The sequence below is a fragment of the Ornithodoros turicata genome, chromosome 2 (genome assembly GCF_037126465.1).
Source record: "Ornithodoros turicata isolate Travis chromosome 2, ASM3712646v1, whole genome shotgun sequence".
NCBI lineage: Eukaryota > Metazoa > Arthropoda > Arachnida > Ixodida > Argasidae > Ornithodoros > Ornithodoros turicata.
In genome coordinates this window covers 74,103,700-74,127,668 of record NC_088202.1, presented here as the reverse complement: position 1 = coordinate 74,127,668, position 23,969 = coordinate 74,103,700, and the positions used below count along the sequence as shown (strand labels likewise).

Here is a 23,969-nt window from a genome sequence, read left to right as displayed (position 1 = left end):
AGGATTCATTTCAGGTATCCAATTCATTTTTTGCGTCCCCTTCCAGCACCCTAGGCAGGTATGAAATTACACAGAGAAGTTAGTTTCCAAGGCCTTTGCCCTTGAAAAGCAGAAAAATCTAGTCATTTCCGAGTGTAGAACAAAATTAATCACCATGTTCAGATTTAGCATATGTTGCTGCAATCCTGAAGACATTAAGCACATGAAATGTAAGTGGTGTTCTAAATGACAAAAATTAAACAATGTGAAAATTTAGTAATTTCAAATGAACTGGCTCATGCTTCTTATAATTCATTTTGTCACACTCTCAGGAAGACAGATTATACAACAAGCTGCCTGAGTGGATAGCTTGCTTGCATGCACTGTAAACAATTAAGAATATGGAATGTCTATTAACCGTATAAGAAATTTGCATTATGGGTAGGATACTAGGCTTTTGGAGTCTAATTTTTTACATATTCAGAGGATGTTTTTTGGAGTTTATTGTGTTCCAATGATTCAGAGTTTTTGTCTTTTATTTATCATATCTCTGTTAATATCCAAAGTTAGGGGAAAAAGCTACAGCTGTGAAACGACATATTCACAAAAAGAATGATATGCCGCCTCTCCAAAACACTCACTGTAACACTGTGGAACTTGCAGACAACTCAACCATCTGGTGACGTAAACACCTCGGAACCCTGGTACTCCTCTACATAATAGTTAGGCAGCTTTTGTTTGCATCCGACCACGCTGTCAGTGTTGCAACATCAAGCTGCCCTTTGAGGAAGACAATTTGTGTATAATGTAAAAACCCCCGAGATTAGGGAACACGAAGGGACAGACACAACACGAAGTCTCAAAAAGTGTTGTGTTCGTGTTGTGTCTGTCCCTTCGTGTTCCCTAGTCTCGGGGTTTTTACATTATGCATCATCTTCACCAGCTCGCTTGTTTCCTAGCCATTTTTTCATTGACAATTTGTGTGTCATCTGTGTTTCCTTGTCTACTTTGAGGAGAAAGTATAATTCAAAGAAAAAGCTCTATAGGCACTGGTCACTTTCCAAGCAGACCAGGAAAATAGCCGAAATGGCCTCAAAATGCCCTCATATCGAATAGTGTCACTAAATAAGGTACCCTATTCAGTGACTCAAATGGTGAACGCCTTCTAAGCAAGGATGGAGTTCACCGCATTACACGGACGCTTCGCGAAAGACGGCTGCACGGTGGGTCTGGCTTAACAGAGCCACCCTTCCTCGTCGCAGAGGTTGGTAACCCGTGATGCGAGATAATCTCAACACCAAAGGAAATGACCCAACCAGTCATCAAGGCATGGCTTTTCTTGCTCAGTTCTCGACCATTGGAAACCATGCATGCGGAGTTTTCTTGGATAAATCCAAATTGCTTAAAATTTAATGGGCATACGTTTTTCGGATAAATCGGAGAACCTGGAACCTTAATTTTTTGGGTATGGTCAGTTACACGGTGTCGGATAGCTCTATAATGACGAGGTGCTGGTAGTGTCATGCTGGTGCAATGCTTCACCAATCTAAGTGAAAGTAAGGACGTAATGTACTCTTTCTATACTGAACTCTTTCTATACATTTCTAATCAGATTTTATGCTTTATCCAAACGCCCAAAAGTCACATATCTCAGATGCAACATTTGATCAGCCTGTTAGCTTAGCCAAGATCCCATCGAGGTCTAGATTAAGAGGTAGTTACCATTTCAAAGCGGAACAAGAATGCAATACAACGATGTACCCGTAGATGGAACGCTTCGATGGCACATCTGTCACTGAAGAGCTAATGCGGAATGAGCTCGTCAAAGGGAGTACACCAGCTTTTGCTTTTTGCTTCGCCTTGTAGTTTGTTTTGTGAGATAGTCGTGTCCTTTGGATGTAAAATACTTCTTATCTACGTTTGGGATATTTGGTTTATAGAATCCTTACGCAATCTCAAGTGACGTCCGTTAAGCAGTCCACTATCGGCTGACATAACGCGTGCTGTACGAGTGCCATAGCAGAATAATTTCTACGATTTGTACGCTCTACTAGTTCAGAAGATGGAGACAGCAAATTCTCATCCTGATGTTACGGTGAAGTTACGAAACGTGTGAATAAACTGTGTAGGCATTGGATTGCATTGGATGAAGCACGCCCCCTTCTTTCGTCATTTATTGACCATTGTAAAGAATGCTGGCAGACATACTGCTGTTTCCAAAGAATCACTGAACTGACTCGAGACCCAAAACACCAAAATCTGGGAACACATGGGGATATGTTTACATACCGAGCTCATGTCATCCACGCAGTTTTCACCGCCTGCAGAAAACGGAAACGAGCAGAAGTACCGGAAGAGCAGGGATCGGCAGGGATTCTCAGCTACGGTGGCTACCATGGTGGCTACGGTACATAATCCATGACGACATCACTCTCTCCGCCGCGCCGTCATCGGCGATCCCTCGCGCTGCTCGAGCAGACGACAGATGACGTAGGCGCGGCGACAAGCCCATTTCGGTGCAGGACATTTCGGTGCGGACGTTTCGGAGGACGGACACTTCGGTGCACGTTCTTTTCTCCGGGCAAAACGAAAAGAAAAGTTACAGCAAAAACGCTTATGCAAAATGAATGTGGCATGTCGTGTGACACAGCTGTATGCGCAATGGAACACTCAGTTTCTTTTTGTGTCGCTTTATTTCGCTTCACTTTTAATGACTGACACTGAAAGACCACGTACGCACTTTTCGCTGATAAACCTGATAAACACTATTCACACGGACAGTCGATAATTTGAAGATCTGTCGTTTAGCAACGACACTTGCAGTTCTTTGCGTTGAAAGCATTTAAGGTGCGGAACAAAAACGTCAGTAAGTACTCCAACAGCGGTTGTGCCTCATATGCACCAAATGCTCATAACCTCCAAACGCTCATATGCACCGAAAAAAAGTTGGCGGTTTTGAGCGTTTGGTGGAAATGAGCAGGAGGGGAGAACCTGCTCATAAGCACCAAACGTCCAGAACATCCGAATGCTCATATGCACCGAAAGGCGGGAGACCACAAAGGCCGGGTCTTCCTCTCCCGCATTTGGAGCAAGGTCATAGGGTGAGAAAGGTGGAATGAATGGCAACTACCAAGGCCGCTTAATGTGTCAGTTTGAAGTCTATGTAACAGCTTGGCCCTGCTTCTATATGTAGCCAGAACAAATAGCGCCTCCTCGTTTATGGATTTCAATTCGAGCTCTATTTTCATAGACATGGAGGCAGCCTAGGATAAAAGACTTGATTCTAGCTCGAAAGGCACTTGACTCCCAGGGCTGTAGCAACAAAGAACGTGGCCTCCTCCTAACATATGTCCGCGGGCTCACTTACAATGCAGAAGCTGGAATACGATATTTATATAGGGTTTATATTAGATTTTCCCTCTCCCTCGCGCGCCCCGCCCACCCGGAGCGCGCCAATGGGAGGACGCGTGAGCGGCGTCGGCTGAGTGCCATCTGGGGGCAGAGGTTCGAACGGGTTCGAAAATCTCATGTACCCAATAACGGAGGGGGAATGGAAACGGCACGTGGCAAATCTGGCCAACAGGAAGGCCATGGGTATCGACGAGGTACCCAATGAGTTCCTAAAGGCCCTGAAACCGCTAGCAAGAAATGCCCTCAGGGAACTTCTAAATAACATCCTACACACAAAGCAATTCCCCGCTGAATGGAAAAAGGCAAAGGTAAAGCTATTATACAAAGGAAAAGGAAAAGACAGTAAGCACCTAGACTCCTACAGACCAATCACCATACTAAGCAACGTCTATAAACTCCTGATGTCCATCCTAAACGATCGAATCAGGGACTGGTGTGAGAAAAAGACCATGTTCAGCGAAGCTCGAAACGGCTTTCGAAGGGGGCGTCGAGGGAGCGATAACATTTTTACCCTGACGCAGGTGATTGAGGCTTCGATGGCGGACAATGCCAAACTACATCTTGTATTCCTGGACTTAGAAAAGGCCTATGACCGTATCCCGCACAAGAGGCTATGGAGCAAGCTCCGGAAGATTGGGATGGACAATGAAATCGTTGATTTCCTTCAGAATGCCTACTCCAACTGCATAGGTATCTACTCGCTAGGGAACTATCAAACCGAAGAAATACCGATTTCGACAGGACTGAGGCAGGGCTGCCCCCTCTCGCCAACACTTTTCAATCTGTACATATATGACCTACTACAGACGTTGGAAAATACAGGCCCAGGACTCCTGTTCTCGACAATCACAACAGAGGCTAGGTTAGAGACAACAAAGATCACATGTCTAGCCTTCGCCGACGACGTCGTCCTACTCTCTGACTCGCAAAAAAATATGCAGGAGCTCCTAGATATTTGCGGGAAGGTGGCCAGAGAGGACGGCCTTAAGTTTAGCACCGAAAAGTCGCAGTGGATGGGATTCAATGTGCACAATCCTCCCACACTGGTCCTACAAGAAAGCTGTCTAACAAGGTGCAGCTCATACAAGTATTTAGGCGTCACTATCAACGCTGATGCACAGTACCTAGGTCTGCACGAGAGGCTCGTCATCACAAAGTCCAACCGGCTGAAGGGGCATATGTGGAACCTTGCGAAGAATTCCTTCAATCCATATACAGTAGGCCGTACGCTGTGGAAGACCATGGCGGTACCAGCAGCTACACATGCAAATGATGCCATCATATACAACCCTCAAACTCTAAAGATACTGGACAGACACCAGTACGAATTGGGGCGATGGCTGCTGGGGGGCAATTGCGCGACGGCTAACTTGGCAGTGACTGGTGAAATGGGATGGTCCACGTACCTGGAACGGGACGCCCGAGCGAAACTCACCTACCTGACGGCTTGTACACCTCCCAGACCAATGTTATGCAAGGAGGATCTATCGTTATATAAGGTATCGAGGCTTAAAAACTAACTGGGTCCGAAGAGTTTCAACCCTGGACAGAACATACAGCGAAGGGACCACACGACACCTGGCAAAGTCGGAAAGGGAGTGGGCCCGAACAGTCCGAAAAGAGATAGCAGCTAAGGAGGAACACCGCTGGAAGGAGGCAATGTCAAAAAAGAGGAGCCTAGAGACGTACGCGGCCTACAAGCAAACACCGGCACCTGTAGCAGAGTATAGAGGAGACAGAGACAGCGCCCTTCTATTTCAGGCCAGAACAGGGTGTCTCCTCACTCAAAAAAGAACTCATGAGCTCTTTGAAGACGGAGACCCCTATTGCTTGCTCTGCGGGAAGGAAGATGAAGATCTGGACCACATCCTGAAGCGCTTAGGGACCTCACCTCCCGAGAGGAACTGGTAAAACACGAGGAGAATAGGAAGGTGGTCCTGGGCTTCGAGGACTCCCCACCAGAAAGCGCACGCAGACGGACCGGAACCGAGCGGCCATGCGAACGGCGGGCTCTCCCACCCAGCGCAAGCACCAAGCGCCACCTACGAGAATGGGAGCGAAGAACACAGGCAGCGAAGGACAACCTGCCTGTGTAGTCGGTGTAGTTATGGTGTAGTGTAGTTGACTTTACGGCGACAGCCAAGTTACTCCTGAGGCACTTGATACAAGCGCCCACCCTGTCTTAAAAGGGTTTAGGTACTGGAACTAACTAACTAACTAACGTAGACGGGGACGTGCTTTTGGCGATGCTACATCCACTAGGTCGTTCCATCCACCACGGCCCTGAGTTGGCCCGTGAGATGGCGCTGCTCGATCTGTGAACCCAGTGCCGTGTATGCCAAAGGGAGTCTGGCCATTAGGAGGAGCCTAAAAAAGGGCCTCGACCTGTCAATCAAATTGAGTGCTTTTCATTGGCTGCTGTTTTCTATGCGGGCCGCCATAACACCAAAATTTTCCCGAAAATGGCGGCGTAGCTTGGAACGGCGAAGCGAGGATTTCATGACAATTTTTTTTCACAAGTTACGTCAATTTTATTCCGTAAGTGTACAGTCTGTTGCAATTATCTTGCAAGTCACCTTTAAATTACGCTCCAGTGTCGATGTTTACCTGAAAATAATATGTTTCGTCGTCCTTGTTAGGCCTAGTAACCACAGCGATCACAGGCAAATAGCGAGAAAAACGCTACAAATGGCCAAAAATTTTCATTTTATGACATACTTTTATGCATATACACACCTTTGCCCGTTCTTGGTTCAGTCTTGTTATGTTTCATAGTTAAAATACGTATAATACCGGCAGTCTGTTCCAACTAGCGGTTCTGCCGGCCAATCAGTTCTGCTAGCAAGCACTTCTGCTTCTGCTACTTCTGCCTTCTGCTATTCTGCGTCTTCCCGGCGTGCCCCTCACCATCCAGATGGCGCCGTTAAAAGTGGACGCAAAATCCATTGTTGCTAGGTCGTCAGGGAATATCCTATTCAATCTAATCCAATCCAGTTTCCCGAAAATGTCGGCACCCAGTTAATACAGGTAATATATAGCTTGGATAGCCTGAGGTTAATAGCGAACTGTATTGTGGCTCGTGATTGGCCAGAGAGCTCAAAAAGTGGGTGGAGCTCCAGGTATAGGCATGTTCCATTAATGGCCAGACTCCCTTTGGCATACACGGCTCTGTGTGAACCCAGTGTGAACCTAGGGACCTGGGACCTAGGGACCTGTGAAATGGTCGGCGATAAGTACTGAGTCATTATCCCATTTCTGTCTCTCTTTTTTTCTTCTTTTTCTGTTTTCGTGGAATGAATTGACGGACTTTGACGGCTCCTGTGTTCGCTTGTTTTTGCTTTTAATAAACGTTTCATGATCGGCGTCCTTGAGCGATGCCCGCGTTTGTTTGTTTGTTTTTGCTTTTAGGGAACGTTTTATGATGGCTTGTTTTTGCTTTTAAACGTTTTATGATAGGCGTCCTTGAGCGATACCCGCGTTTGTTTTTGCTTTTAATGAACGTTTTATGATGGCCTGATTCATTGTCTGTTAGGCACGGACTTCGAATGGCGCGTTTGCGGCGTCCTTGAGCGATGCCCGCGTTTGTTTGTTTTATTAAATATATGGAACACGCGCTGTTAGAGTGATCTTGATAAGACGTCCGCGGAATCGTTGCGCCCGTGTTTGAGTGATAGTAAGGCGTTCTTTGGCGTGTGTGCCCAAGCAGCAAAATGTACTGAAAGTCGAGTGCAATAGGGGTGGACGGGTAGGTGGAAGGCCTGTGAACAGACTGATGAAACTAAAGAACATTGATAAGACACATACCGTCCACCCCTATTGCACTCGACTTTCAGTACAATGTGCTGCTTGGGTGTGTGCCTTCCCTTTTATTGAGCATGTCATGCGATTCGTGTGGTGGTGGTGGTGATGGTGAAAGGGCTTGCCGTTGTCGGCCTCACGTATATGGGCAACGTCACGACTGACGCCCTGGGGAAATGTGCGTCCTGGGCCGACTTCTAGGGGAACGATTCGTGTGCGATGCGCTGTGGACCGGGACACGGCCGGTGAGAGGTATACCCCGTTTTTGTTTCTTTGTCGTTTCGCAGGACAATGCGTCATTATGGACTGTTTCCCTCTGCGTTTTTTTCTCTCTCTCTGTTTCATTCCCCCTTTTTGTCTTCGCTGCGTCATGCGACACGTGTTGTTACGAAAGGAATTTGATGAGATGCCACTCCCGCAGTGGCGTATCTAGGGTGTGGCAGGTGTGGACAGGTGCCATGGGCGCCAGGTGAACAGGGGCGCCATTATGTGGTCGGGTGTGAATGTGCCAGGTCGGGCACTCAACCTGGCACATTCATAAATGATCTAAAGCACCCGCCATTAGAGGGTCGTAGTGTGAAACCTAGTGCGGACCACACGAAAACGCATCCCCAAGGACATCATGTTAACCACGAGGTAGCTAAACTGGGCGCGTGACGCATTTGACGAGAACGGGGCACCGTGAGCTAACCGAACCAGCTCAGTGAGCGACTGTCACGGCACAGACCAAAGCAGCCTAAACAAAAGGGAGATCCCAGTACCCTGCACGGTTACTCGAGACGCGACAGCAGCATTTGAGGATGTTTAGGTAGCAAGCCGATCGCAGCAGTGGGACTTTGTGAGAGATATCTGAGCAAAAAAATCGACCCGAGGAAAAGAGTTCGTATCGGGCGGACCAACAAGAGGGTCGACCTGAACCCGTCTGTCGGGCTAGGGCAGGTGTAAAGTGATGTGACTTCCTGGAGATGAGAATGTCTTCCCGAACTTTCGGGTTGCGGTCCAGATAATGCTTACGATCGCGGTTTCAATTGCCAGCTGTGAGCGGTCGTTTAGCAAGCTAAAGCTGATACTTTCGTATTTAAGAGCATCAATGGGCCAGGACAGGCTTTCCGATCTTGCTGTCCTAAGTGTTGAACGAGAAGAAACAGAAAAAAATTGATTTCAGTGACATTATCGAGAAATTTGCAGCAGCAAAAGCCAGAAAGGCCATCATGTGACGTTAGTGGGCCATCGGCATGTGTAGTAGTTCTGTGGATTTCATTAAAGTATTTACAAAACATGACAAACTGTGTCCTCGATATGTGCCTGAACAGGGGCGCAGACTCACTGGTTGCCATGGGCGCAGGTAGCTCTAGATACGCCACTGCATGCCCGTGCCGTTTTTGTGCGTATGTTTAGATAATGCCGACAGAAGACTCTGGTTCTTTTCCCCCTTTTACTGAACATGATGCCACACATGTTGTTACAGAAGGACTTTGACGAGACGCCCAGGCCGTTTTTGTGCGTATGTTTGGTAATACTGGCTAATGACGAAAGAAGACTATTTTTTGATGGTTTCTTTCATTAAACTTTTGGTGGCACCGTACCGCTGTCAATCGACTGGGCGCGCATCATCTTCCTATGTGAAACCAGGAGACGAATGCAACTGACCACAGCAGGCTTTTTCAAGTGCGTGCTACAAGCAGAGACGACTGTATTCTCAGATTCAGCCCAAGTCTCCGAAGGCGAGTCAGGAAAGCCGTAAAATACCAAATTATTGCGACGAGAGCGGTTTTTAAGGTCATTAAGGCGGACGTTCAAGTTATTGACTGTCCCAGAGAGATCATTCACCCTAGACCGGACTGATGTAAGCTCGGAGGAAATCGCGCGTACAAATATATATGTTGGCAATCCCGTATTCAGTAAGCAGACAGACCTTGCAAGGAGGACTCGTTCCAACATTCTCTCACGACTATCGGTTCTTTGGCTCCCCCACAAGATGTTGTGTGCATTGAAATCTCCAAGCAGAATGAACGGCGAGGATAGCTGGTCCAAAATGTCTTCTATTTGTTTCTGTTCAACAGCTATCGATGGTGGAATATAAAGAGAACATATAGTTGTATCATTATCTAAAGAAATCTGAATAGCAACAGCCTCAAGTGTTGTGTTTATTGGAATGTGCCTTGCAGGAAGGTGTTTTAGTGTCAAGACTGCGACACCTCCGGAAGCCCGTGCTGTGTTGGATCGGTCCTTCCTAAAGAGATTCCGTATTGTCTGAATGGATTAGGGTTACAGGGGTTAGATAGATAGATAGACAGACAGATAGATAGATAGATAGATAGATAATTTTATTTTACACTCAAGGTATTGAAAATCAGGGCAAAAAAGCCATTTGGCTTGACTAGGCCCTGCCTCCCTTACATTACATTAAATACTTCATATAAACCAACAAAGAATAAAAAATCCGTGCAGCTTTAATAACAAAAATACAACGTGCAACCAGAAAAAAATACAATAAATAGCTTTTTCATACTATAATCTGACAAAGCAAAGATATCAGTATCAACAGAAGCCAACATAACTTACAGGATAGGAAGCTGATAAGTGATTGATTGTTTACCATAATTTGTTCTACTAAACGGCAGGCGAAATTTTTGGACAGTCCTTAGTGAATACGTAGATCTATACTGATTTATCGAAATAATGCTTAAGTGTTGATTGTTTGTCCTTGTCACTTGTTTGCAAACGATTTTGCGCGGATTGACAGCCGACCCCCTGACCTCAGACTCATTTTGGGACCATGGGACACACGAAAGCAGATGTCCGTCTTGCGACCCTTCATCAAATTCCTGCAAACTACCGGCCTGATCGACTCTCTCTAAAGCCCTGTCAGCGTCGTCAGCATCATCCTCATCACCATCCTCTCATTTTCCCCCAATAGCAATGGGGTAGCATTCTGCTCAATGAGCGGAAGTCATCCCCATATCATCGTCATCATGTATTTCTTTCTCTCTCTCTTGTCATTGTCATCGTTTTGTAGAACTGTAATACGCGATATTTATACAAAGAATTTAGTTTTAAAGTCTCATACTTATGAAAAAGGAACTCTGCATGATCAGTGTAGGACAGACCAGCAACTATACGCAAGACTCTTTTTTGAATCATATTAATTTGATTTTCATTCGACGTGGTCGTTCCCCAGATCAGTATGCAATAGGAAAGTAAGGAGTAAAAACGACTGTTATAAAGCAAGAGGTAGAAGAAGATACCTCCACTTGTTTATCATACCAGATACTTTGCAAAGTCTTCCTTGAATATATTGCACATGCTCATCCCACGATAAGTTGTACGAAAAAACTACGCCGAGAGTCTTCACGTCATTTACATATTGAATTTTCATATCTCCGTACCATAGTGGTAGATTCATGGTTACCTGTTTATTTTTAGGTCTAAATATCACCGCTTTTGTTTTAGAGACATTTATGTGTAAACAATTTCGTTTCGCCCAATTTCTTACTTTCTCGAGTAAGGCATTAGCCAAAGATATTAAACTGGTCTCATCGGATGATGAAACAAATGATGTAGTGTCGTCTGAATAAATAAAAAAGCGTGCATTGGCATCGATGTTTATGATATCGTTTATATATAAAATGAATAATAAAGGACCTAATATACTGCCTTGAGGAACTCTTACTTTTATAAGGAGCTCGGAAGATGTATACCTACTTTCAACGAGACAAATTGTTTTCTACTACTTAGGTAGGAATCAATAAGGTTTAACGCCAAACCTCTAATACCAAAGGAAAAGAGCTTCGACAACAATGTTTTATGATCGATACAATCGAAAGCTTTGCTGAAGTCTAGAAAAATACCCAGAGTGAGTAAACTATCTTCAAAGATTTTCAAGATATGCTCTTTCTGATACAGAAGTGCAAGCTCCGTTGACCTTCCCTTCTGAAAACCGAATTGCTCTGGAGCAATAAGGCCGAATTTTTCAGTGAAATTTGAAAGACGGGTGTGAATTATTGTTTCTAGGACCTTAGAGAAGATAGGACGTACTGAAATGGGTCTGTAGCTTTTTAAATCATTTTCATCTCCACCCTTAAAAGGGACAACGACTTTGGCAGTCTGCATTAACTTAGGAAACACGCCTGTACTTAGTGATAAGTTATAAATTAATGATAAAGGGTAAGCGAGATAAGCACTAACGTATTTAACCGGACGTGCCTGTATGTTATAGGCGTCTATACTCTTTGAAGGTTTTAGTTGCATAAGTATAGACCGCACTTCGGAAGCATCTGTCGGGAAAAAAAATATAGTATTATCATTAAAAGTGATATTTTGTGAAGAGCATATTCCTCCAGCATGCACTCCAATATTTACAAAGTGTCGTTAAAGACGTCAGCAAGCTCATCATCAGAAATAACTTCTCCATCAACAAGAAGATTATTAATTTCATTGTAGTTTCCAGTGCTGCCTAGTATAGACTTCATTTACAAAGTTTCGAAACTTCTTATATTCTTCAAACTTAGTTAAATTCTTGGTTTTTAAGAAATCATTGTATAGTGCATACTTCTTCCGGATAAGTGACAGTAATTCATGAGTGACCCAAGGTTTCTTTGCACGTTTAGCCTTTCGCATATTTCTAGAAGGAAAACAGTTATCATAAATTTGTTTCACAAGTGAAAAGAAAGCATTATAAGCAGCATTAATATATTGATAGACATTCAAATATTCCCAATCCACAGCATCTAAACGTTCGCAGAACATGCCCAACGTAGCCGAACTAACATCTTGGAATGTAATTGTGCTAGGCATAATTTCTTTGGATGGTTTGTAAACACCAGCTACTATTGGTAGATGGTCACTTATATCGTTCGCAATACAACCGGAAATAATTTTATGTTCATCGTAATTTGTGATAAATACATCAAGTAGTGTGCTGGTAGAGTCAGTAATGTGAGTTGGAGTTTGAATTTGATTTGAAAATCCATAGGAATTGAGCAAGGCAATCAAATCATATCTACTGCGTGAATTACCCAAGACGTCAATATTAATGTCACCACTTAGGGACAAACGACATTTATTTTCACATGCATATGAAAAAAGTATCTCGAGCTGTTCGAGGAACGTTGGGACACTACCTTGCGGAGGGCGATAAACAACGGCAAGTATTGCGTTTTTGTACTTCACACATTGTATTTGACAATCTGAATTGGATATACAAAATTCACGCAGCAAGTTGAAGTAATTTGAGCGAACCAGCATAGCAACCCCACCGCCAGTGGAGCTTTGGCGATTTAAAACAAAATGATTATAGTTAGGCAAAAGGAAAAAGTCATGATCAAATTTGTACCATGTCTCTGTGATCATAATAACATCTGTATCTACAGACAGAGCGTCAAGCAATAGGGATAAACTATCATGTTTGGCTCTCATCGATCTGGCATTTATATGAAGGAACAGGTATGATGGCACAACATCATTGAACAAAGAGCTTTTTACCTCATTTGGAAGGTGTGCAGTTTGCATGTCTAGGTGATAGGCGTAACATTTTAAGCAATATTGTCGAGATGAGCAACATGGCTGATGCGAAATTGTTTATCTGACTCTTTTTTTTCATGAACACTGTTCCCTGCTTGTGCCTAACGAACTTAAAGTGAAGTTGTCTGCCGAGCATTCTAGCTTTGTAGAAAAGATCCCTATTTGTCGTCGTTAGGGTCAGTTCTCACTTGGCGACGCCCGACGCGACGTCGCGAGCGGGGAGGAGGAGGAGGAGGAGGAGTGTCGTTGGGAGGAACCCGAGAGGTCTGCCTGCCTGATTAGGCGGCATGTTTCTCGGGAAGGGAAAGGTGGTGGAGAGGAGGAGAGGAAAGGGTGAAGTGGAAGGGTGAAGCTGCGTCCATGGGCCGACTTCAGGGGAACTGTGCCGGCATACGCCTATTACACATCTGAGGGAAACCCAGGAAAAACCCCAGACGGCACAGCCGGCCCGCGGATTCGAACCGCGGACCTCCCAGTTTCCAAGCGCACGCGTTACCGCTGCGCCACCGGAGCTGGTGTCGCGAGCGGGCGGCGGAAATAGACGTGCATTTCCGGCGTTGGAAGAGGAGAGACGTCGAGCCAAAAAAATTGCCATGCCGGTCTCTTTGACGACGTCGGCGAGAGGTGGCGAGAACGATACACTGGCGACCAATAAGGTGACAGAGAAAGGCCACGTGTTAAGTTTCTATGATCGTCGAGAACACCCCTCTGCTGTTTGTATTTTTTTATTTTGTTTTCCAGAACCCGGTTTACTCAGTCGCCTATTTCCTTCCAGAGGGTTTTGTCTAAAGAAACTTTCATTGACGCACTGCCCCGTGAATAGATGCGGATTATCTCCAGACGTCCGTGTATGAATGGGCATTGTGACATGCGGAACACTGTCGTCTGTCTTCCCCCGGGGACTCCAGAAACATGAATTGAGACCAAACTTGCCATATGTAGGGAACTCGTTTCCTGCGAGCCCTTTTATGTTTTTGTATACATTTCGTTTTGAGACACTAATGGGTTTTGGATTTGTAACATTGTTTATTTGTGACAATTATCGAATTCTGGGAAGTATACTTTGTAATTTGCTCGCTTCAGGATTGGAGCATTTTGGAGACCTTCGGTAACGGACCAATCCTGGGGCTGAGAAATGTGAAATTTGCATCTTTGATTTTGTTTGTGCAATTTGTGGGCGGCACCCTGTTTTTGAACAAAAAGGCCCGTCGCCCATGTGTAGGGTCTTTGATCTGATCTTTGTCGGACTTTCTCTTCGGAAGTCGTCTTGCTGTACATAGATGTAAATAAACTTCTTCCGCTGCGACCTGGACTGGCCTTGGCTCTCTCCGCGGACCGGACTCGCGTCGTCCCACCACCACCCTTCACGACAACTCTCTTCCCCGGGACCCGAGGAAGAAGTTGACTGGCGCAGTCGACAGGATGGGATTGACAGCAGCGAGGTGAGCCGACACCAGCCTGGCCTTTCATCAGCAGGATGTCGACGAACGGAGGAGGCAACATCTACGTGAGAAGCCTGTGTCGCCGACGCTGAGTCAAGGCAGCAGCGGAATCACGGAGCGGTACCTTGGAGGGAGGCTTCGTGGACAGCAGAAACAGCGACGAACAGGAGGGCCATATCTACGTGAGAAGCCGTTTCGTCAGGGCTGTCTGCTGTGAGACCGGCGTTATCTACGCGAGAGGCTGGGAACCTTAGCGGTTACCAAGAAGATCCAGAGGTGAAGGCGAAGAGCGGCAACATCGACGTGAGAAGCCTGCTTCGCTGGAACGGAGACGTGCCGGCATTATCTACGTGAGAAGTCGGAGACCAAGGTGGTCAGCAACGGAGACGACGCCCGGGAGGCAGCGGTGAGCGGCGCAAGTTAGCGGCGAGCGACATCTAAGTGAGAGGCTCATCACCGGCTGTGGAGTGTCTGTATCAAACGAAACGTTCTGTGCTGAAAACGTCACGCTTTTGGATTCACCAGCAATCCGGAGAAGTTATCGGCGTGGGAACATCGACGTGGGAAGATCGAGAGTTGACGGTGAGTCCCCTTTGCTTATCGGGTTCGAGGGCTCACCATGTCTGTAGTCACTAGAGGTATGTCTAGAAACGGGACTACGGATCCCGTTGACGATGCTGTTCAGGATGAAACGGGTGTAACTAACCCAGTGTCAGACGCGGAGGTGCCCGACAGCGTATTGCAAAAGCTACGGTTAGAGGTAGAGTTGTACAAGGCTAAGCTACAGATCGCTCAGCTTGAAAGTGACCGCGCAAGCATAAGTAGTCGATCGAGCACGAGTAGGTCCAGGGTAGGCGAGTACGCTAGGGACTTAAAGGGTGTACTGACAAGGATGCCTGAAATGGAGGCATTAGTACCCGCGTGGTTCACGGCGGTCGAGACCATTTTCACTAATTTTGAAGTACCGGAAGATGTGCAGGGTCCGATCTTGTTGACCTATCTAAACGAAAAGATGAGGGCCGTAATTGCGAGGCATGGCAACGGGCAAATCCTAAAGTATGAGGAACTAAAGCAAAAAGTTCTAACCGAATTAAGGTTGACACCGGGCGAATACAAACGCCTTTTCTTTCAAGCAAGAAAGGAAGATTCGGAATCGTGGGGTCAGTTCGCGACGAGGCTCGAATCTCTATTTGATCACTATGTAACTAGTCGTAACGTTAAGTCGTTGAATGACTTGCGCGACCTGGTTATTTCTGATCGGTTGAAAGCTGTAATGCCCGAGGACACAAGGTCTTATCTAATGCTCACAGAGGCGGACTCGTGGTTCAGGCCTAGCAAGTTGGCAGAGCTGGCGGCAAACTATGACGACAGCAAGAAGGGCCATAAGCCCCAAAAGAACCAAAACCTTCCTACTGAGAGGAGGGCACAACCGGGGGTAAAAGAAAAGCAATCAACAGCGAGTAGCGTCAGTAGCAAACCCAGTGGTTCCCCAAGTCGTAACTTCAGTCGCGGAAGCACGGTGAAATGCTTTCAGTGTGGTGAAACAGGCCACTATAGAAGTCACTGTCCGAAGACACCACCAAAAACGGGGTCAGTCGAGGAACGAACGTCTAACCTAAAGGGAAGGGGAGATGACAGCGCCGTGAATAAGGTCTCCCTATTGTGCCAGGAGGTTAGAGAGGCGAATGGGCTGGGAGAAAAGGACCCTCCCACGATGCAGCTTTGCATAGACAGCACAGTGGTAAATGCTCGTCTTGACTCCCGGGCCGATGCAACGACCAGCTCCGGTGGCGCAGCGGTAACGCGTGCTCTTGGAGACTGGGAGGTCCGCGGTTCGAATCCGCGGGCCGGCTGTGCCGTCTGGGGTTTTTCCTGGGTTTCCCTCAGATGTGTAATAGGCGTATGCCGGCACAGTTCCCCTGAAGTCGGCCCATGGACGCAGCTATCCTCCCCCCGAGCGGATTCCGCTCGGTCTTCCACTTCACCCTTTCCTCTCCTCCTCTCCACCACCTTTCCCTTCCCGAGAAACATGCCGCCTAATCAGGCAGGCAGACCTCTCGGGTTCCTCCCAACGACACTCCTCCTCCTCCTCCTCGCCGATGTAACGGTAATTCGTAAGGATGTGGTGCCCGATAAATGGCGGGAAAAAGGGTGTCAAGAAGTGAAATTGAGAGGCGCCTTTGGTCATGTCGCAGAAGCTGAGCTAATGGAAGTTCCGTTAGGTTTAGAATCGGAAAGAGAATGCACTCAGCAGGTTCTGACGGTATGCGCGGTAACAAACGAACTGTCTGCCGGTGTGGATGTACTGCTAACGCCGGAGGATTACGAAGAGATAAGGCGAGTCAAGCAGACTCTTGCGGAGGAAGCCGAAGCTATGATGTCGGACTTCGTGGAAAATGGACAGGGTCCCGAGGTCTTTAAGGATTGTAACGAGAAACAATGTCAGTTTGAGGAAGGGCCAGGTGAGGGCGAGCAGACTAATGACGCTCACATTGAGCTAAGTGTAGTGGAAGCAGTCGCGGAAGACCAAATTGGGGGCAGCGTAGAATCGCGCAAGTTTGCTTCTGAACAAAGAGCTGACGAATCACTCAATGATTCGTGGGAACAGGCTAAGGAATGGACCCATGGCATGGTGGTAGCTGACGGCCTGTTGTTTCATGAGGAGAAAACTGATTCAGGGTTGTGCAGGCAGCTAGCACGCCGAAAAGAGGTGCTCACCTTGGCGCATGGCTCGCCCTGGGGAGGCCACTTTTCAATGAAAAAGACTAAGCAACGCGTGAAGAGCGCTTTTTGTTGGCCGTCTGTTGTGACTGACATAAAGAAATACTGCCAATCCTTCCACAGTTGACAGGTCTTCTCCCGAAGCAAGGAAACCGACCGCGTTCCCATTACTCCGCTCACTCGACCGGAGAGGCCATTTGAAGTCATATATATTGACTGCATCGGACCGCTGGATCCACCGTCCGCTCGCGGGCATAAGTATGCGCTGAGCGTTGTAGATTTAGGCACGAGATGGCCGGAGGTGATCCGGTTAAGAACCCTAACAGCTAAGGCTACGTGCCAAGCCCTGATAGAGCTATTTGCGCGTTACGGGACACCTGAACTGATCTGTTCTGATCAGGGGACGAATTTCACGAGCAAGCTCACCCAGGAATTGACAGCGAGGATGGGCGTGAAAATGCGGTTTTCTACGCCCGACCATCCCCAAAGTAACGGCTTGGTCGAGCGATGGAACGGGACGTTTAAAGCTATGCTAAAGCACGTAATCGACACGGAGGGCAGAGAATGGGACAGGTATGTACCATGCCTGCTATGGGCGTACCGAGAGGTACCTAACGAAATCACGCAAGCCTCTCCCTTCGAGTTGATGTTTGGTCGAGTGCCAAACGGCCCATTGTCCATCTTGAAGCAGACGTGGACGGGTGACTGGACCCCGCCCATTGGCTTAAATAAATCTGCTGGTACATACCTGGCCCACTTGAGGGAACGTATGGCGTCCATGGCTAAGGATGTTAGCGAACGAATTGCTGCCAAACAAAGGGAGTACGTGTCCCGATATAATCTAAGAGCTCGAACAAAAGAGTTTAAGCCAGGAGATGCTGTTTTGATATTGGAAACAGACAGCACGAGCAAGCTTAAATCCAAGTGGAAAGGGCCGGCGACAATAAAAGACAAAAAGCGTCCTGATAGTTATGTTGTAACTTTGGAAGATGGGACGGAACGCTGGATCCACGCGAATAAGTTACGACCCTACGTAACTAGAGTCAATGCCGTTGGTGTAATCTTTGAGGATGACGAAGAATTTGGTGACGTTAACACAGTTCCCCAACTGGCGGAATTGAGAGGGCAAAAAGGAGTTAGCAGTATATCTTCCGACCTCACTGATGCGCAGAGATCGCAATTGGCGGAGATTATCTCTCGATTCCAAGCCGTGTTTGATGACAAGCCGGGAATATGTAAAGTAGGTTGTCATCGTATTCAACTAATGGATGACGCGAAACTGAGTAAGTCATTCCCGTATAAAGTACCTGTGGCACTACGACAGGAGGTAGACCGGCAAATTGACGAACTTTTAAAGTGGGGGCTTATCTACCCAGTCGAGAGCGAGGTGGCACATCCCGTTGTGTGCGTTGCCAAACGAGACGGCACCATGCGAATGTGTGTTGATTTCCGAAAACTAAATTCAGTAAGTCTGCCAGACCAGTTTCCTATGGAGAATGTTTCCGAATTGATCTACAAAGTTTCTAGATCAAGATATATTTCAGTTCTCGACATGACCAGGGGATACTGGCAAATCCCTATGGAGCCGGAATCGAAAAAGTACACAGCCTTTGCGACCCCCCAGGGATTATACGCATGGAACGTTATGCCGTATGGGCTGAAAAATTCAGCGGCGACGTTCCAACGAGTAATGAATCGCATATTGAGTGCACACAAAGAATACTCTTGTGTGTATATCGACGATGTGGCGGTGCATTCGGACACGTGGGAGGACCATGTGAAACACCTGGAGGCAGTGCTCTCTGCACTGAAGGAATCTGGCCTGACAGCCAATGTAAAGAAATGCAGATTTGGAGAAGGGAAAGTGAAGTACCTAGGCCACTGGGTAGGCTCTGGCAGACACTCGCCAGACCCGGAAAAGGTCGCGGCCATCACTGAGCTAAGGAGGCCTGCTGATAAAACGCAGCTTAGAAGTGTCCTTGGTATGTTTAATTACTACAGAGACTACGTACCAAACTACGCCGAAATGGTATTGCCTCTGACGGCACTAACTAACCGTAGGGTTCCTAACAAACTACCATGGAGTAGCGAGGCGGACGCCGCCTTTGAAATGGTCAAAAGAGAGTTGGCGAAACTTCCAGAGCTGACTCCACCGGATCCGACACGAGGTTTCATCCTCACAACTGATGCATCGGAAAAGGCAATTGGGGCATGTTTGTCTCAGAACGTTGAAGGAAAGGAAATGCCCATTGCCTTCCTTAGCAAAAAGCTAACTAGTGCTCAGTCGAAGTGGTCCGCCGTAGAACGTGAAGCATTTGCCGTTATTTGGGCTTTAGGCCGACTCGACACCTGGCTCTTCGGAGCAAAGATAAAAGTCAGGACTGATCACAACCCCCTGACGTACCTTTCCCGCTCTGCGTCTACAAGTGCTCGGTTGACCAGGTGGTCTTTGGGCCTGCAAAAATATGACCTCGAAGTGGTGCATATTGCAGGGACGCTTAACAAATGCGCAGATGCCCTATCGCGATTAGTGTAGTATTCGTTTGTAAGCTTGGTGTGGTGAGCCATCGATTCGATGACACAGGGACTCACATGTTGTTGAACTGTAGAGAAAGTGTTAGATTGATTATGACAATTTTGAATTTGGTGCTATGTACGCTTTCCAGAACTTGTTCAATGATTCCCAGTCCATTTTACTTTTTGTTTGCTATGTTGTGCTTGCTAGAAGCCCGCACAACATAGTTAAGGGGGGAGGTGTTAAGTTTCTATGATCGTCGAGAACACCCCTCTGCTGTTTGTATTTTTTTATTTTGTTTTCCAGAACCCGGTTTACTCAGTCGCCTATTTCTTTCCAGAGGGTTTTGTCTAAAGAAACTTTCATTGACGCACTGCCCCGTGAATAGATGCGGATTATCTCCAGACGTCCGTGTATGAATGGGCATTGTGACATGCGGAACACTGTCGTCTGTCTTCCCCCGGGGACTCCAGAAACATGAATTGGGGCCAAACTTGCCATATGTAGGGAACTCGTTTCCTGCGAGCCCTTTTATGTTTTTGTATACATTTCGTTTTGAGACACTAATGGGTTTTGGATTTGTAACATTGTTTATTTGTGACAATTATCGAATTCTGGGAAGTATCCTTTGTAATTTGCTCGCTTCAGGATTGGAGCATTTTGGAGACCTTCGGTAACGGACCAATCCTGGGGCTGAGAAATGTGAAATTTGCATCTTTGATTTTGTTTGTGCAATTTGTGGGCGGCACCCTGTTTTTGAACAAAAAGGCCCGTCGCCCATGTGTAGGGTCTTTGATCTGATCTTTGTCGGACTTTCTCTTCGGAAGTCGTCTTGCTGTACATAGATGTAAATAAACTTCTTCCGCTGCGACCTGGACTGGCCTTGGCTCTCTCCGCGGACCGGACTCGCGTCGTCCCACCACCACCCTTCACGACAACTCTCTTCCCCGGGACCCGAGGAAGAAGTTGACTCCACGCCTCTTCAGTTTTCGTCTGCTTTGGGCGACGGAATGCCACATTGGTGGGAACATGAAAATCATGCGCCTTGGCGGGGCGGCGGAAATGCGCCTCTACTTCCGCCGCCCGTTTGCGATGTCGCGTCGTGCGTCGCCAAGTGAGAACTGGCCATTAGGTTTTCGTTTACGTACACATTCTCACGGTTGATTTTCCTTCCTCGAAGTTTCCCTCTATTCGTGAGCCATTGTTCACAAATAGTTCGATATGTAAAACGAACTAGGATAGGTGGAATTCTGTCAGGTTTAGAAGGCAGTCTATATGTATTGCTACGATGACACTGATGTCTGGTTTTGGTACCTCAAGGGCGGCAGCAACCTCGGAGAGTTTGTCCAGTAGATTTTCTTTCTCAGTATAACAAATACCGTGTATCTCCAGGTTGTTCCTTCTGTTATACTGCTTGATAGCATCAAGAGCATCAGTGCCAACTGTGTTGCTCTCTATCTTATCTATTCTTTTCCGCAGGTCGCCGATTTCTTGTTTCTGGGAGCTAAGATCAGCAAGTAATGTGTCATATTTGTCAGATATCATCTGTAGTGACGTTTCCATCTGTATGAGGGTATCGCTCATGTAATTCACCCTGTCTTTTACTGGGGCAAGTTGAGTGAGCATGAGGTTGAGATATGCTTCCTGCAAGCAAATACAGGTGGCACGGTGTGTGTCACAAAGATCGTGAACATCGTCTATATTTGTCAGCAGGCCTCGGCAATTCCACAGAAGGATATTTCTGGGATTCATTAAGATAATTAGGAGAAGGAAAAGGAACACCTGCATTGTGTAGTGTGTGTATTTTGTGTAAATTTCGGGTTGTCTCTGCATGGCTTTATGGAGCCTGTATTCTTGGTGCGGGTACTTTCTGCTGCTCCTTATGCTTTCCTCTACCTCTACCACCTGGCTTCTCCCGCTTGTCCTTCTAATGAGAAGAACCAGCTGGAAGACGCGACGAGGACTTCCGTGATGAGCGGTCATCGTCGTCAACTTCCATGGTTATGCTTTGGGACGGATAGCTTGTAATCTCGCCCCAAACAGAAGGGGAGCCAACAGCCTCTGATGAGGTTGTTGCCGTCCCGTTTGGGCTGGCGGTTTGGTCAGCCTGAGGGGACACTTCCGTGGCCCTTTTCTTTGGGGAGTGTGGAGTGGAGGTCCAGGAGTCTGGGTCTCCACGGATACTCCGAGTGGTCCACTCCCCTGCGCACCACTTCGGGGAAAGTGCATTTTTTCTGAAATTCCAGTTGTGTCTTAGCTGCTTTATATGTGATTTTTGCTCTGTCTTTATTTTTAAGATTTGCTTTTCTTCTTAAAATGGGAGCACAACCTGGAGTAGACGGGGTGCTCGCCACGATAGTTTGCACACTCTACGTTGCTCTGGCAAGGCTCTGGTGTGTGCTCTTTCTCGGCGCATTTTGGGCATGTTGCATTTCCCCTGCAGGTCTGCGAGCTGTGTCCAAAGTGCTGGCATTTAAAGCAGCGCCTTTAGCTAGGAACATATGCTCTTACTTGACAGCTGATGTATCCTGCCTTCAAGGAAGATGGAAGTTTATGGAGCTGAGAGGACAGGACTACATGCTTAGTTGGGATTTCCCTGTCTTCCCTGCGCATTTAAATTCTTTTTGCGAGCACAACTCCTTGATCTTTTAAGCCTTCTTGTCTTTCACTAACTGAGCATGGGAGCAATTCATCCACAGAAATCATGCCTTTTACAATGTTAAGAGCGCGATGTGCCGTGACAGATACAGCCGCATCGCCAATTTTTTTCAGTGACTGAAGGGCTACGCTCTGTTGTTTTGTCTGAACTTGAACCTGGATGTCACCTGTTGTCAGCTTGTTGGCATCATAGGATTTCTCTATTAACTGCTCAAGAGCCTTTGCAGTCACAAACGGAGAAATTTTTTCGAGTGGGCAGTTCTGGTCCTCTGAATGTATGATCAGATACTTTGGGAACCACGGTTCTTCAGTGACATTAAGAAAATTCATGGTGAGTACTTCGTTGCAGCTTCTTCTTTCGGGAGGCCGATCGCGTCTTTTGTAAGTTTGATTGTCCATGTAAGTATATGTGGTATTCAGTGCAGTAGGTGTGTCGGCCACCACCGACCCCAACCAAGGGAACGTGCTCCGCACACTAACACATCCTTCTGCACTATACCCAAGTGCAGCTTCAACGAAAGATTGAAAGAACTGCCCAAGGTTGATCCTTGCCGCCAAAGAAGGTGAGTAAGGAAAAGACAGGAAGGAGGAGGAGATGAAAGGACAAAGTAAGGAAAATAGGAGAAGGCGACTAGCTGAATAGTCCTGGCCCGGCCTTCCAGGACCACCCGTCTATGGGAAGCAGGGGCCAAAGTGGTGTGTTGCTCTCCCAGAGGGGCCCCGAAGGGTCCAAAACAACCTCTGGGTTCACTCAACCACCAGGATTCCCTTTCCCCAGACACGGGACAGCCGCGCACAGCTATACGTGGGGGGTCAACTCTCCCGCGGCGACCCTTCCGTAATTGCGGGAGAGGGCTATTGCAGCAACACTGCCGGGCGATGGGGGCGCCACTTTCCCGACGCCTGGTTGAATACATTTGGAGTTACCTGAAGATATCTGCAGTCAGAAGACGTCTGGAGTCACCTAAAGTCACCTGACGACGCCTGAACTCACCCGAAGACGTATGAAGTTGTCTAAAGTCACCAGAAGACGGATGGAGTGATATGAAGATGTCCGGAGCCACTACAATTCACCTACAGTCACCTGAAGACGTCTGAAGTCCTCGAAGATGTCTAGAATCGCCTGAAGACGTCTCGAGTCACCTGAGGACGTTTGATGTTACCTGAAAATAGTTGAAGTGACCTGCAGTCACCTGAAAACGTTTGAAATCACGTAGAGTCGCCTGATGACGCCTGAAGTCACCTGAAGACCCATGGAGTAACCTGAAGACGTATGGAGTTGCCTAAAGTCACCCGAAGACGTCTGGAGACACCTGAAGTCACCTGAAGACGTCTGGAGCCACGTCAAGACTTCTGAAGTCACCTGAAGACGTCTGGACACATCTCAAGACATCTCGAGACGCCCGGAGGCTGAGGTGTCCGCGCGTCGCAGTTAGGGAAGAGAACACATATTGACAGCCCACGGGCTCGGCGTGACGCCGCCGCCGCCGGTCCTTCAACCTGCTCTATGCCGCCGGCTGAAAAATTGCCCACGGGGCACACTTCCACTACAGACATCTGAAGATGCCTGGAGTCACCTGAAGTGACCTGAATGTTCACCCGAAGTCACGTGAAGTAACTGGGAGACATCTGAAGAAATCTGGAGTCACCTGATGCCGTTTGAAATCACCTCAAGACGTCTGGAGTCACCTGAAGAGGTTTGGCACAACCTGAAGTTACACGAAGACGTCCGTAGTCACCGAGGTGTCACCAGTCATGCCAAGGAAGGTCATCGGTACAGAAGGTTCAGTGTCGCACGAATAATCCATCCACGATGCCCCACTTAAAGAAAAATAACATTGGGAACGAAGAAATTTGTTGACAGGAGAAAAGATTATATGTTCCATGAGCTTAGAGCAGTGCTTCTCAACTTAGGTTAGTCG

The 23,969-nt window shown here is 47.2% G+C and overlaps 1 protein-coding gene across 3 annotated transcripts in view; it reads right to left on the bottom strand.

Annotated features, from left to right (window-relative positions):
* The window catches only part of LOC135385572 (WASH complex subunit 2-like), a 58,649-nt gene extending 56,288 nt beyond the window's left edge, over positions 1-2,361 (bottom strand). For all 3 annotated transcript variants that reach the window (XM_064614965.1, XM_064614967.1, XM_064614966.1), the window contains exon 1: positions 2,269-2,361. In XM_064614965.1, the coding sequence (XP_064471035.1) occupies positions 2,269-2,277 (9 nt within the window). In that variant the 5' untranslated portion in view covers positions 2,278-2,361. The remainder of the gene's footprint in view (positions 1-2,268) is intronic.
* Positions 2,362-23,969: the final 21,608 nt, after the last annotated feature.